Here is a 16065-nt window from a genome sequence, read left to right on the forward strand (position 1 = left end):
CACTGCTGCCTCACAGCATCAGGGACCCCGGGTTTGATTCTGGCCTTGGGTGACTGTGTGGAGTTTGCACGTTCTCCCCACGTCTGCGTGGGTTTTCTCCGGGTGCTCCGGTTCCCTTCCACAGTCCAAAGATGTGCGGGTTAGGTGGATTGGCCGTGTTAAATTGACCCTTAGTGTCAGGGGGATTAGCAGGGTAAATACATGGGGTTACGGGGATAGGGCCTGGGTGGGATTCTTGTCGGTGCAGGCTCGATGGGCTGAAAGGCCTCCTTCTGCACTGTAGAGTCATAGATGTTTACAGCATGGAAACAGGCCCTTCGGCCCAACTTGTCCATGCCGCGATTTCTTTTTTAACCACTAAGCCAGTCTCAATTGCCCGCGTTTGGCCCATATCCCTCTATACCCATCTTACCCATGTAACTGTCTAAATGCTTTTTAAAAGACAAAATTGTACCCGCCTCTACCACCTTTCAGGCAGCTTGTTCCAGACGCACACTACCCTCTGTGTGAAAAAAATGCCCTTCTGGACCCTTTTGTATCTCTCCCCTCTCACCTTGAACTTATGCCCTCTAGTTTTAGACTCCCCTACCTTTGGGAAAATATGGTGACTACCTACCTTATCTGTGTCCCTCATTATTTTATAGACCTCTATAAGATCACCCCTCAACCTTCTTCACTCCAGGGAAAAAAGTCCCAGTCTATCCAGCCTCTCCTTATAACTCAAACCATCAAGTCCCGGTAGCATCCTAGTAAATCTTTTCTGCACTCTTTCTAGTTTAATGATATCCTTTCTATAATTAGGGTGACCAGGGATTCTATGGTTCCCTGGCTGGGAAGAAAGAACTTGAAAGACGCCTGCAGGATCTTCGAGAAAGACGTTCTGCAGGTTTCCAGTTTGCAACCCCTCAGCTTCCACTCTGGAATTATTGGGAGCTTCAGTTCAGTTCACCACATTTTCTTAAGAGTTACAGTCTTTATGTCAACTAAGGGCAAACCTCTGTGACTAACAGGTTCCCGACAAAACACAACATAAAAAAAGTGTGTATGCGTGTGTGTGACAGTGTGTGTGTGCGTCTGTGTGCATGTGAGCGTGGGTGGCTGTGTCTGTTTGTGTATGCGTGGGTGGGCGACTGTGTCTGTGTGTGCGTGACTGTGTGTCTGTGTGACTGTGTGTGTATATGTAAAGGTTGAGGGAGCTAGGGCTTTTCTCTTTAGAGCGGAGGAAGATGAGAGGCGGCTTAATAAGAGATTTATAAGATGATGAGGGGGATAGATAGAGTGGACGTTCAGAGACTATTTCCACGGGTGGATGTAGCTGTTACCAGGGGGCATAACTATAGGGTTCATGGTGGGAGATATGGGAGGGATGTCCGAGGTAGGTTCTTTACTCAGAGAGTGGTTGGGGTGTGGAATGGACTGCCTACAGTGATAGTGGAGTCGGACACTTTAGGAACTTTCAAGCGGTTATTGGATAGGCACATGGAGCACACCAGGATGATAGGGGGTGGGATAGCTTGATCTTGGTTTCGGACAAAGCTCGGCACAACATCGAGGGCCGAAGGGCCTGTACTGTGCTATGTATAAAACGCTTTGCGAATAGGAAGGATGTGATTGCAGTGGAGAGGGTGCAGGGGAGATTCACCAGGGTGCTGCCTGGGCTGGAGAGCTTCAGCTATGAAGAGAGGCTGGTTCAGCTGGGGTTGTTTTCCTTGGAGCAGAGAAAGCTGAGGGAGGGACATGATCGAGATGGGCAAAATTATGCCCGATATAGATAGGAAGAAACTCTTCCCCTTGGCAGATAACCAGGGGGGACATAGTCAGGAGCAGGGGATTTAGAGGAGATTTGAGGAAAATCTTTTTCACCCAGAGGGTGGTGGGAATCTGGAACTCACTGCCTGAAAGGTGGTCGAGGCGGGAATCCTCACAACATTTAAGAAGCATTTAGACGAGCATTTGAAACACCGTAGCATGCAAGGCTACAGACCAAGTGCTGGAAAATGGGATTAGAATAGATAGGTGCTTGATGGCAGGCACAGGCACGATGGGCTGAAGGGCCTCAGTCGGTGCTGTAAAACTCCATGACTATGAATGAAATTAAAAATGTATAATCCCAAATTAATTTTCTTAACATACCTGAACAAGACCAGTCAAGTAAGTACTTATATCCTGTCGGATCTTTGGCCATCGTGGGCTGCTGTCAGGTAGCAATACCCTAGGGAATACATAAGGAGCCCGTTAAAATGTAACATGACATTGCCCCACACAAAAGCCATCACACAGCTGGTTAGGCAACCACTGGAGCTGCAAATCATGGTCGATCAAACACAATGGCTAAATTGTACAGGCACAAACATAATGGCTTCCACTCCCGCCTCTCCAACTTACATGCTTCAGCTTGCTAGCTTTTGGTGCTGACTTCTTTTGTTCCTTATCATCACACAAACGCACAAATAATAGACCACATCACGTGGCCATTCTATGGATGCTTTCATATTGTCCAATTATTTCCCTTCTGCCCTGGGCAAATGACTGTCTGCTATCTCACTGAGTTTTACATTTGGGTGGGGAGATTGTGTTTGAATCCCTGGAGATCCAATCGCAGAATCACAGGGGGAATTTTCTTCCTGAAACTCACTCCCTGACTGTTTTAGTGTCAAAGCGATGCAATCCCTGAGTGGGGAACATTTCTCATACAGAGTCCAGTCAATGGAGGGAGACCTTCCCATAGCTGCACCCGGGTAATGTTAGAACAGCTCAAGAATCATAGAATCCCTACAGTGCAAAAGGAGGCCACTCGGCCCATTGAGTCTGCACCGCCCACAATCCCATCCAGGCCCTATCCCTGTAACCCCACATTTACCCTAGCTAGTCCGCCTGACATTAAGGGGCAATTTAGCATGGCCAATCCACCTAACCCTCACATCTTTGGAGGAAACCAGAGCACCCGGAGGAAACCCACGCAGACACTGGAGAACTCCACACAGGCACCCAAGGCTGGAATTGGACCCGGCTCCCTGGTGCTGTGAGGCAGTAGTGCTAACCACTGTGCCACCATGCCGCCCGAACGTTCATTCTCCCAGCAGTCATATGAGCCTCACCAATGCCGGATGGATTGAGTGTGGGATTTCTAATGGATTCACTCAGGGAATGCGAGCATCACTGGCCAGCATTTTATTGCCAATTCCTAAATGCCTTTGAGAACTCCAGCAGTGCATGTGGAGTAGGTATACCCACTGTGCTGTTAGGGGGCAAGTTTCGGAATTGGGCGGCACGGTGGCACAGTGGTTAGCACTGCTGCCTCACAGCGCCAGGGACTTGGGTTCGATTCCGGCCTCGGGTCACTGTCTGTGTGGAGTTTGCAAGTTCTCCCCGTGTCTGCGTGGGTTTCCTCCCACAGTCCAAAGATGTGCAGGTTAGGTGGATTGGCCGTGCTAAACTGCCCCTCAGTGTCAGGGGGATTAGCAGGGTATATGTGTGGGGTTACAGGGATAGGGCTTGGGTGGGATTGTGGTCGGTGCAGGCTCGATGGGCCGAATGGCCTCCTTCTGCACTGTGGGGATTTTATTTCGATCCACTGACAGTGAAGGAATGGCGATATGTTTCTACGTCAAAATGATGTGTGACTTGACGGGGAACTGACAGGGAGTGATGCTCCTACACGTTTATCCTTCTGATCAGTAAAGGCCGCAGGTTTGGGAGATGTTACTGAAGTAACTTTGATAACTCGCTGTGATGATTTGTCCAATCAATGGATCACTGAGGCTCTTTCAACATGGACTCGTGACCTTCGTGGGAATCATATTCGTCGTTATTTAGTCTGTTTGCATTCTTAAAAACCAATCCAGGTTCCTGCTAAAGAAATCTCCTGTCATCAGACTGTGCTTCCCAAATTGTTGATCTGAGGCTGAGAAAGCCAATGCTTCATCAGTCAAATTGAGGTGAACAAGATGATAAACGGTATGGGTAAAGTAGACGTGGAGCAGATGCTTCCTCTTGCGGGCCATTCTGGGACGAGAGGTCAGAGCCTTAGGATAAGGGGTAGCAAAATTTAAAACAGAGTTGAGGAGAAACTACTTCTTCCAAAGGGTTGTGAATCTGTGGAATTCGCTGCCCTAAAGTGCGGGGGGGTACTGGGACAGTGAGTAAATTTAAGGAAGATGTGATCGGCGCAACTTGTGGGCCGAAGGGCCTGTTTGTGCTGTGACTTTCTATGTTCTATGTTCTATGTTCTAAGAGTTAGTCATTGGTAATGGGTTGAAGGGTTATGGGGAGAAGGCAGGAAAATGGGGATGAGGTGCATATCAGCCATGATCGAATGGCGGAGCGGACTCGATGGGCCGAATGGCCTAATTCTGCTCCGATATCTTATGAACTTATGAATGTGTAGATGTCATGTCAAGTGCTGCGTGAAAGCTGGTTCCCTCACTACCATTCACTAAGTACAACACATGAATGCATCAATAGTGGCCTGTACACATAGGACCATACAAGGAGTAGGCCATTCAGCCCCTCGAGCCTGCTCCACCATTTAACTGGATCGTGGTTGATTTTCTACCTCAACCCCACTTACCCATGCTATCCCCTTGATGTATTTACTCTCTGGAAATCTATCAATCTCTGTCTCGAACATGCTCAATGACTGAGCCTCCATAGGCTTCTGGGGCAGAGAATTCCACAAAGATTCACCACCCTCCAAGTGAAGAAAATTCCTCCTCAGCGCAGTCCGAAATGGCCTGGGTGGCACAGTGGTTAGCACTGCTGCCTCACAGCGCCAGGGACCCGGGTTCAATTCCCGGCTTGGGTCAGAGTCTGTGTGGAGTTTGCACGTTCTCCCCGTGTCTGCGTGGGTTTCCTCCGGGTGCTCCGGTTTCCTCCCACAGTCCAAAAGACGTGCTAGTTCGGTGCATTGGCCGTGCTAAATTCTCCCTCAGTGTACCCGAACAGGCGCCGGAGTGTGGCGACTAAGGGATTTTCACAGTAACTTCATTGCAGTGTTAATGTAAGTCTACCTGTGACACTAATAAACTTAACTTTGCCCTGTCGAACCCTGTAAGAATTTCCTAAGTTTCAATGAGGTTGTCTCTCATTTTTCTAAACCCAAGAGAACACAAGGCCCAGTCTCCTCAATCTCTCAGACAATCCGGCCATCCCAGGGATCAGTTTGTTGAATCTCCTCTATGGAAAGTGTAACCTTCCGAAGGGCCAAAACTGGACACAATACTCCCGGGTGATTGGTTATTAGGCAAATTGGTTGAGTGACAAGCTGAATATATTCTGAGGAGTTTTAGGTTTATTTTTAAAAATGTGTGCAAAAATCAGAGATAAGACATGGAACAGAAGGAATCGGGGAGGGAGAGGGTCCACGATTTAAACTGAACACAAAAAGCGAGAGAGAGAGATGAGGAAGTCCTCCAACCTATCTGCCCTCTGGTGGCTGAGGGCAAGAAGTGCGGGTCTGAAATCTGAACAATAATCTAGGAGCGGCCCCTTTAAATAACGATCTGGGTTGCTCCCTTTTAGAGATTATTTGCAGGGAAAAGAAATAACACAAGAAATTGTTCAGAAATTCATAAGATATCGGAGCAGAATTAGGCCATTCGGCCCATCGAGTCTGCTCTGCTATTCGAACACAGCTGATATGCTCCTCATCCCCATTTTCCTGCCTTCTCCCCATAACCCTTCAACCCATTACCAATTAAAAATCTGTCTCACTCCTCCTTAAATTTACTCACTGTCCCAGCATCCACCGCACTTTGAGGGAGCAAATTCCACAGATTCACAACCCTTTGGGAGAAGTAGTTTCTCCTCAACTTTGTTGTAAATTTGCTGCCCCTTATCCTGAGACTATGACCTCTCGTCCTAGCATGCCCCACAAGGGGAAGAATCCGCTCCACGTCTATTTTACCCAGACCGTTTCTTTGTTCTTTCTTCATCTGTTGCACACAAAGAGAAAGTATATTGTAGACCAATCAAAAAGACGGAGAAATCCCAGAACGGTTTATGATTGGTCGGTGCAGACTCGATGGGTTGAATGGCCTCCTTCTGCACCGTCAGGAATCTCTGATTAACATTTAATCGGAAACACAACGGGCCTCAAGGTTATATGTGGAGTTTAAAACCACTTACTTTTTCCGTTCTCCGCCTGGCTTGAGTTGTAGGAGCTTCTGCAGGGCTCGGAAGAGGTCTCGGATACAGAACGACACCAGGCTGTTGAAGACTGGAAAAGAACAAGGGACACCAAGTTATTTCCCGGGACGGAACAGCACCGATTTCGTTGACTGGGGGGGTCCCGGCTCTTTAATCGAGGGCCTGAACTGTTTCTCTTTCTCGGGTACATCCGGTGGATTTGATCCTATTTATCTGCAGCCTAAACGTTCGGGAGAATAATATTCAAAACACAAATGCTTTGCCATATCACCCAGCAGAACAAAAGGCTTCTCTCTTTCCGCGTGTTCTTATGGGTTTTCGGTTTTCACATGAATGGCAGAACAGGCTCGAAGGGCTGAATGGCCTCCCGCTGCTTCTATTTTCTACGTTTCTACATCTTTGGCAACTCCCGACTTCCTGTCAATATGGTTTATGGGTGCGTCACTGGTTAACAAATAGACATGGATTGATTGAAACAGGTATCGGAGCAATAGCCACAGAAAGCATCTTATCCGGATGTGTCACAGCTCGGTGTGGCTCCTGCTCTGTCCAAGACCGCAAGAAAGTACAAATGGTTGTGAGCGTTGCCCAGTTCATCACGCAAACCAGCCATTCGGCCCATCGAATCTGGATGGACAACAATCCCACCCAGGCCCTATCCCCGTGACCCCACGTATCTAATCCCCCCCCTGACAGCAAGGAACAATTTAGCATGGCCAATCCACCTAACCCACACACCTTTGGACTGTGGGAGGAAACCGGAGCACCCGGAGGAAACCCATGCAGCAACCACTTTGCCATGTGCTCCCCACCCTCCCCAACTGTGTAATTCATTACACTTCTAGCCCTCTTCAGTTCCGTAGAAGGGTCATATTCAATTCGAACGTTAACTCTGTTTCTCTCCCCACAGATGCTGCCAGACCCGTGGAGTTTATCCAACATTTTTTGCTTTTAATCCGTGTTTTAGTGTCTCGCATGGAGATTGTCCAACACGTCATCAGGAATCTAGGCAGCTACAGCTACCTGCATGGGGGGGTGGGGCGAAACAGAATTCAAGGAGAGAATTCTGGGGAGGGGGTGATGTTGCCCACTGCCCAACTCCTTGGAGGGGCCACCCAATTGCCCTTCCCTTCACTCCAGCGGCGTGGGGCCGCTAGTTCCCCGTTAGTGGGGGTGCTACTGTAATCCCCTCTGGAATGAAATGCTCTCGCAGGGTGGGAGACGCTAGTGGGTCCGGAGACTTCAGTCCCGGGCCCGCTAATCACATTCAAATAATATTGAAATGACCATTTTAACGGTCTGTGCGTCTCACCGCCGGGTTTCGGTGCGGAGTCGACGCTGCCGGAAATCCGGCGCCGGGAGATGCAGGCGGGCGCGAACCGGTCGCGCAAACTCCGCAAATCGACCGCCGCGGGATACTTCCAGCCCCCTGCGCTAATTATGGGAGAATCGCGGCCCACACGCACAGCCACGATGTGATGACGGAGGGGAATATAAACCCAGCAAGGAGGAACGGCCATCGAGCGGATTGCTCCTTTCTGGAGGGTGCTGAGAAAACTGGTGAGAATTCAATCACAATCCTGACTGGATCTTTACAGATAGATTTTGTCCAACCGTGGGCGGCACGGCAGCACAGTGGTTAGCACCACTGCCTCACAGTGCCAAGGCCCTGGTACGATTCTAGTCTCGGGTCACTGTCTGTGTGGAGTTTGCACGTTCTCCCCGTGTCTGCCTGGGTTTCCTCCGGGTGCTCCGGTTTCCTCCCACAGTCCAACGATGTGCGGGTTAGGTGGATTGGCCGTGCTAAATTGCCCCTTAGTGTCAGGGGGAGTAGCTAGGGTAAATACATGGGGATAGGGCCTGGGTGGGATTGTGGTTGGTGCAGACTCGATGGACCGAATGGCCTCTTTCTGCACTGTAGATTCTATGATTCTCAGGCCTCAATCGTGCTGGACTTGTTTGGTTATAAAACAAGTTGAATTATTTAAAAAAATAAAGAGAAATGTGAGAAAAGCCAGAATTAGTAATTCATTGGAGAAAAAAAATGTCCCAAGTAACTCGCCAACACGCATTGTTAAAAATCAAACATGACTAGCTGACAATATGGTGACCAGAGCCCAGGTCTGAGGAGGGAGATGTTTCCTTGAAGTTCAAAACTGGGCATTTATTGCTGTAAGTGGACAACTGCAAAGACTGCCTTGCAAGAAGCTCGTGTAACCCCGTTCCGGTAAAGGCAAGTCCTGACCTCAGAAGTCAGCCCAAAAATCAATTGAAAAGGACTTGGCTTCAATTCAACCTTAGCTATCATGTGGAAGTGCAAACAAGCCAGCACTGACCTCGATAAAGAATCAAAGTTAGACGCACAGGATAAGAACCTGCGATTTACGTTGAATGCGCATCTATATTACCGGCATAATTAGATATTGATATTCCGCCCTCATTCACATCGATTGGAAAGCAGAGCAAAGTATAAACGGCTTACACTCATCTTTAATCTGCAGGGGGGCCAGGGACAATCTCACTTTGCATGTTATATATAGATTTAATGGGTGTCAGTTTAAATTAAAGCACATTAAAGCTCAACACTAAATCCGTAATCACATATAAATTAACTAAACAACTTAATACGGTGCTTATACATTAGGAGATAGACAGGCTATACCACCCAACTGGAGGAGAATCCCTTCAGAACACTTGGGATCAAACTTAGGTGTGAATTATACTGTAAATGGCAGAACCCTTAGGAAATTTAACATGGAGGGATCTGGGCGTGCAGATCCACAGTTCCCTAAAAGTGGCAACACAGGTGGTCAAAGTGATTAAGACGGCATATGGAATGCTCGCCTTCATCAGCCGGGGCACTGAGTCTAGGAGTTGGGACATCATGTTGCAGCTATATAAAACCTTGGTTAGGCCACATTTGGAGTATTGCATGCAGTTCTGGGCAGCAAAGTGGTTAGCACTGTTGTCTCACAGCACCAGGGACCTGGGTTCGATTCCCAGCTTGGGTCACTGTGTGTGTGTGGAGTTTGCACGTTCTCCCTGTGTCTGTGTGGGTTTCCTCCGGGTGCTCCGATTTCCTCCCTCAGGCCAAAGATGTGCGGGTTAGGTGAATTGGCCACGCAAAATTCTCCCTCAGTGTAACCCGAACAGGTGCCGGAGTGTGGCGACTAGGGGATTTTCACGATAACTTAATTGCAGTGTTAATGTAAGCCGACTTGTGACAAGTAAATAAACTTTAAACTTTACTTTACACACTCCCAGGAGGACGTGGAAGCTTTGGAAAGAGTGCAAAGAAGGTTCACCAGGATGTTGCCTGGTCCCGAGGGCGTTGGCTATGAGGAGAGGTTGGATAAACTCGGAATGTTTTCACTGGAAAGACAGAGGCTGAGGGGAGACCTGATAGAGGTCTACAAAATTACAAGAGGAATAGACAGGGTGGATAGTCAGAGGCTATTTTCCCAGGGTGGAAGTGTCAATGATAAGGGGGCACAGGTTCAAGGCGAGAGGGGGAAAGTTTAAGGGGGATGTGCGGGGGAAGTTTTAAACGCAGAGTGGTGGGTGCCTGGAACGCGCTGCCAGAGGAGGTGGTGGAAGCAGGCACATTAGCAACATTTAAGAGGCATCTGGATGGGTCCATGAATAGGGAGGGAATAGAGGGATACGGACCGAGTAAGGACAGAAGATATTTTTTTGCAGTTCAGTTAGGGCATCATGATCGGCACGGGGTTGGAGGGCTGAAGGGCCTGTTCCTGTTCTGTTCTTTGACCCCAGTCGGCAGCCTGTCCTGAACGTTGATCTCCTCCCACCCCGTCCCACACCACACCCCCCCCCCCTCATTGAGTAGATTGGGCCTGTACTCGTTGGAGTTTAGAAGGCTGAGGGGAGATCTTATAGAGACATATAAGATAATGAAGGGGCTGGACAGGGTAGAGGCAGAGAGATTCTTTCCACTTAGAAAGGAAACAAGAACTAGAGGACACAGCCTCAAAATAAGGGGGAGTCAGTTTAGGACAGAGTTGAGGAGGAACTTCTTCTCTCAGAGGGTAGTGAATCTCTGCCCATTGAAGCAGTGGAGGCTACCTCGTTAAATATGTTTAAGTCACAGGTAGATAGATTTCTGATCAATAAGGGAATTAAGGGTTATGGGGAGCAGGCGGGTAAGTGGAGCTAAACCACTATCAGATCAGCCATGATCTTATTGAATGGCGGGGCAGGCCCGAGGGGCTAGATGGCCTACTCCTGCTCCTATTTCTTATGTTCGAAAACTGGTTACTAATGCCACCATTTAGCATCTCAAAGCAAATGCCTTCAGATCCATTGGGGTACGGTGGGATTTTTAAAAAATTCATTTGTGGGACATGGGCGTCGCTGGCTGACCAGCATTTATTGCCCATCCCTAGTTGCCCTTGAATTGAGTGTCTTGCGAGGCCATTTCAGAGGGCAGTTGAGAGTCAACCACACTGCTGTAGCTCTGGAGTCACATGTAGGCCAGACCAGGTAAGGACAGCAGATTTCCTTCCCTAAAGGACATTAGTTTTTAGCCATGATGTGGAGTTGCCGGCGTTGGACTGGGGTGGGCACAGTAAGAAGTCTCACAACACCAGGTTAAAGTCCAACAGGTTTATTTGGAATCATGAGCTTTTGAATCACTCGCCTGATGAAGAAACAGTGCTCCAAAAGCTCGTGATTCCAAATAAGCCTGTTGGACTTTAACCTGGTGCTGCGAAATGAGTTTTTAGGACATGGATTCTCCTGACAAGTGACAAGGTTTCATGGTCATCAGTAGATTCTTAATTCCAGATATTTTTGTTTTATTGGATTCAAATTCCACCATCTGCCGTGGCAGGATTCGAACCCAGGTCCCCAGAACATTAGCTGAGTTTCTGGATTAATAATCTAGCGATAATACCACTAGGCCATTGTCTCCCCTTGAATTTTGTCAGGTGTCGATTCCAAAGATGTGCAGGTTAGGTGGATTGGTCATGCTAAATTGCTCCTCAGTATCCCAAGATGTGTTTGTTGGCTGGATTAACCATGGTAAATATGTGGGGTTACGGGGCTCGGGTGGGGTAAGAGGGTGAGAAGTTCTTTTGGAGAGTTGGTGCAGACTCAATGGCCTCTTCTGCACTGTAGGGATTTTATGATTCTACAGCTGCTTGGGGGGGATGGAGGAGGGGGGTGAGGGGAAACACTAGTAGTTATACACCTCAGTAAAATATATATTTATAATTGGGATGACAGTAAGTCAATCAGCATCTTTTCTCCTTTTGGTTAATGGTTTTGAACATTTTAAATTTCATTTCTACGTTTTTTTGTGACGTGCAATTCACATATTTCAGTCGAGAGAGAAAAAGAGCAAGATACAAAAGTCTGAGGTCACGTACCAACCGACTCAAGAACTGCTTCTTCCCTGCTGCCATTTTGCATTAAGTTGATCTTTCTCCACACCCTAGCTTTGACTGTAACACTACATTCTGCACCCTCTCCTTTCCTTCTCTATGAACGGTATGGCTTTGTCTGTATAGCACGCAAGAAACAGTACTTTTCACTGTGTCCCGATACATGTGACAATAATAAATCAAATCAGGTCATGCATTTATATAGTACTGCTCACAACCTTGTGACGTCCCACAGCCGATGCAATAGTTCTGAGGTGGAGTGACTGATGTAGGTTACACAATAGGATCAAAAGCAATAAAATCGGTGAAAGCTGCAACCGGGGTTAAAGAATCCTGGGTGCACGGATCTGGCAGGGTAATGAATTTTCGAACGAAACATCATTCTCTACACGCCTCCCCATTCCAGCCAACAAACCGGCAGAAACTACTTCTGGACTGACACAAATGACCAGCGCAGCCAGAATACAGAACAGCCAGCTTGATCAATAGCAGACTCCAGGGGTAAAGTGCCACTGAGAAGGGCAAGATTTGATCAGATAGCTGGAATGGTTTATTTCCCAGGAAGGCCGGGTAGTTAAACAGCTTCATTAATTCTAGTAATGGAGCAAGGGAATTTATATATAAAATCGCTTCTCGGCCTTTTGGCTAAGATCAAGTGTAGTTTTGTTGTCCTGTACTTTGGTTGAAGCCATGAGGTTATACTGAGGCTTCATTTGAAGCTATTTTTTAAAGCGGCATCTCGGCCTTTTGGCTAAGATGCAAATGAGGTCAAGCCTTGGAGGAGGTGCAATGCCTACTCCAATCAGCTTGGATCATGTAGATCAAGCCCAAGACAGGAAGCGGTGAGCCTGTCTTGTCAGCTTGGATCGGGAATGTCTCACTTGCTGAGACTTTGATTGGATTGAATTGGATATAAACAAAAAATATATATATTTCCATCCGGGAGAACATTTATCCAACATCAAATCAGATCTAGGATTCCCCAAAAACCTTTCGAGTCTGGATGGCTCTTGGTCAGAGGTCAAGCGCCTGATGAAGGGTCATCCAGACTCGAAACATTGGCTCCATTCTCTCTCCACAGAGGCGCTGGTGATCATTTTGCTGTTTCCATTTACACCTCCCCGCCCCCCCCCCCCTCCCCACAAATCCATCTTTCGTGCTTTCACTTGAACATCTCTTTTGCTTTGCATCATCATTCCTTTTGTCCCGTCACAGGGTGGCACAGTGGCTGGCACTGCTGCCTCACAACGCCAAGGACCCAGGTTCGATTTCCGGATCGGGTCACTATGTGTGTGGAGTCTGCACGTTCTCCCCGTGTCTGCATGGGTTTCCTCCGGGTGCTCCGGTTTCCTCCCAGACGTGCTAAATTCTTCCTCAGTGTACCCAAACAGGCGCCGGAGTGTGGCGACTAGAGGATTTTCAGAGTAACTTCATTGCAGTGTTAATGTAAACCTACTTGTGACTCTAGTAAATAAACTTAAAATGAATAACCTTCATCTGTAACTGGCATGACATTAGCCCTAACCACTAACAGATTTAGAATCATAATATGGTTACAGTACAGGAGGAGGCTATTTGGCCCCTCTTAGGTTGCTCACTCTCTGGAAGAGCAATTCAGATAATCCCAGTTAGAAGTAGAAAGGGTCGAGAGCTTCAGGTTTTTAGGTGTCCAGATCACCAACAACCTGTCCTGATTCCCCCCGCCCATGCTGACACTATAGTTAAGAAAGCCCACAATCGCCTCTACGTTCTCAAAAGACAAAGAAAATTTGGCATGTCAGCTACAACTCTCACCAAATTTTACAGATGCTCTGCTCAAGGCCGCAAGGAACTACAAAAAGTCGTGAATGTAGCCCAATCCATCACGCAAACCAGCCTCCCAGCATCCATTGACTCTGTCTACACTTCCCGCTGCCTCGGCAAAGCAGCCAGCATAATTAAGGACCCCACTCACCCCGGACATTCTCTCTTCCACCTTCTTCCGCCAGGAAAAAGATACAAAAGTCTGAGGTCACGTACCACCCGACTCAAGAACAGCTTCTTCCCTGCTGCTGTCAGACTTTTGAATGGGCCTACCTGGCATTTGGTTGATCTTTCACCCTAGCTATGACTGTAACACTACATTCTGCACCCTCTCCTTTCCTTCTCTACGAACGGTATGCTTTGTCTATATAGCGCGCAAGGAACAATACTTTTCATTGTACACCAACACATGTGACAACAATAAATCAAATCAAAACCAGTTCCCCATAAGTCTTGCCATCTTTTTTCCCTGAAGGTGGTGAAATAATTCTCTTTTGAAAGCCACGATGGAATCTGCCCCCGCCACATTTTTAGGTGGTGCATCCGCCAATCCAAGCCACCTGCTGTGTACAAAACGTCTCTTTCCCCCCTCACCTGGCCTTCAATCATGTGACAATGACTGACTAAAATAGGCGGGAGACTAAGTTACAATGCGGGAATAAGAATCTTACATGTGGATACAGATAGCTTAGGAGAGTGAGCCAAAATGTGGCAGATGGAGTTTAACTGTGAGGTCATGACTTTTGGTCGGAAAAATGGGAAGGCGACTTATTATCTCAATGGGAAGAGACGTCGGGGTGCCCCGGTGCAGAGGGATCTGGGTGTCCACGTTCATGAGTCACAGAAAACTAGCATGCAGGCACAGCAGATAATGAAGAAAGCGAATGGAATGTTGTTATTTAGAACTAAAGGAATAGAATATAAAGGTGAGGAAGTATTGCTGCAACTATACAAGGCATTGGTGAGGCCGCACCTGGAGTATTGCGCACAGTTTTGGTCCCCTTACCTGGGGAAAGATGTAGTGGCATTGGAGGCAGTTCAGAGGAGGTTCACTAGATTGATTCCAGAGATGAGGGATTTGTCGTATGAGGAGAGATTGAACAGTTTAGGCCGATACTCTTTGGAATTTAGAAGAATGAGGGGTGATCAAACTGAGGTATACAAGATGATAAAAGGTATGGATAAAGTAGACATGGAGCGGATGCTTCCTCTTGTGGGGCATTCTAGGTCGAGAGGTTATAGTCTTAGGATAAGGGGCAGCAAATTTAAAACAGAGTTGAGGAGAAACTACTTCTCCCAAAGGGTTGTGAATCTGTGGAATTCGCCGCCCCAAAGTGCAGTGGATGCTGGGACAGTGAGTAAATTTAAGGAGGAGTGAGACAGATTTTTAATTGGTGATGGGTTGAAGGGTTATGGGGAGAAGGAGCATGTCAGCCATGATCGAATGGTGGAGTAGACTCGATGGGCCGAATGGCCTAGTTCTGCTCCTATATCTTATGAACTTATGATTTTTAAAAAACCGGGACAAGATTTTTGCGGGGGAAAGATTCTGTTAAATTCCTCTTCATCCTATCCCAGTGATCCAAGAACAATCTAGGAGACCACTCAGGCTGCGAGTGCCCCTGCAGCACTCACCTTTAACCCTGTTAACTCAAACTTATACTTTGAGAAAAAAAAAATCAATGATTATATCCATTAATCTGAAGGAAGCAATTAAAACAGCGCTCACCATTGTAGTGGAAAAACAAATCAAATATTTCAAATCGGGTAGCTTTGAGTGAAAAAGCACAGTGTTGATAATGCTATCTCCTTCTGCTTACTTAAGCATGGAATCCTTCCAGTGCAGAACAAGGCCATTTGGTCCATCGAGCCTGCACTGACTCTCCGACAGAGAGGCCCTCCCCCTCCTCCCTAAATCTGTGACCCCCGCACATTTACCATGGTTAATGCCCCATGGTTAATAACCGGCACATCTTTGGACACTAAGGGGCAATTTAGCATGGCCAATCCACGCAACCTGCACATCTTTGGACACTAAGGGGCAATTTCACATGGTCAATCCAACTAACCTGCACACCTTTGGACTGCGGGAGGAAACCGGAGCACCCGGAGGAAACCCATGCAGGCACGGGGAGAATGTGCAAACTCCACGCAGACAGTCAGTCACCCGAGGCTGGACTTGAACCTGGATCCCTGGCGCTGTGAGGCAGCAGTGTTAACCGCTGTGCTGCCTTGCTGCCCTTGCATCAGCTGGCAGGCTCGATGCCCATTAAAAAAGTTGAAGGAGTACCCCAAAGCCAGATAACAAATTCAGGATAGAATTAAGATAAATACAACTGATTAAATATTAATCACTACTTTTAAATATATCACGTACTCAGCCATTTCAACTCATGATAATTTGAACAGCACACATTAAGGAGATAAACCAAGAAAAAAGTTGCGTGAAATCCAGGTTGACATTAGTTGCACTCTGGGTAATATTGCAAATGCAGGTTAGATGCCAAGGTACTGTTAGCTAGTTACATAAAAATACGGGGAGACCATTCAGTCCCTTGAGACTGTTCCACCTATTCCACCAGGCAATGAGATGTCGGCTGGCTTGCATCATATTTCCATCCACCCGTTTTGGCACAGTGGTTAGCACTGCGGCCTCATGGCGCCAGGGACCCGGGTTCGATTCCGGCCTCGGGTCACCATTTGTAAGGAGTTT

At 47.5% G+C, this 16065-nt stretch overlaps 1 protein-coding gene and 1 non-coding gene across 2 annotated transcripts in view; one reads left to right on the forward strand and one right to left on the reverse strand.

The window, feature by feature from the left end:
• Positions 1-16065, reverse strand: part of noc2l (NOC2-like nucleolar associated transcriptional repressor) — a 170326-nt gene that overhangs the window by 125007 nt on the left and 29254 nt on the right. The window contains 2 exon segments of the mRNA XM_078238736.1: positions 2134-2212; positions 6127-6217. Of these exon segments, the coding sequence (XP_078094862.1) occupies positions 2134-2212; positions 6127-6217 (170 nt within the window).
• LOC144510285 (U2 spliceosomal RNA) lies at positions 12175-12358 on the forward strand. Its single transcript, XR_013500597.1, has one exon. It is a non-coding gene; the product is annotated as a U2 spliceosomal RNA (small nuclear RNA).

This window comes from Mustelus asterias, chromosome 22 (genome assembly GCF_964213995.1).
Source record: "Mustelus asterias chromosome 22, sMusAst1.hap1.1, whole genome shotgun sequence".
Lineage (NCBI taxonomy): Eukaryota > Metazoa > Chordata > Chondrichthyes > Carcharhiniformes > Triakidae > Mustelus > Mustelus asterias.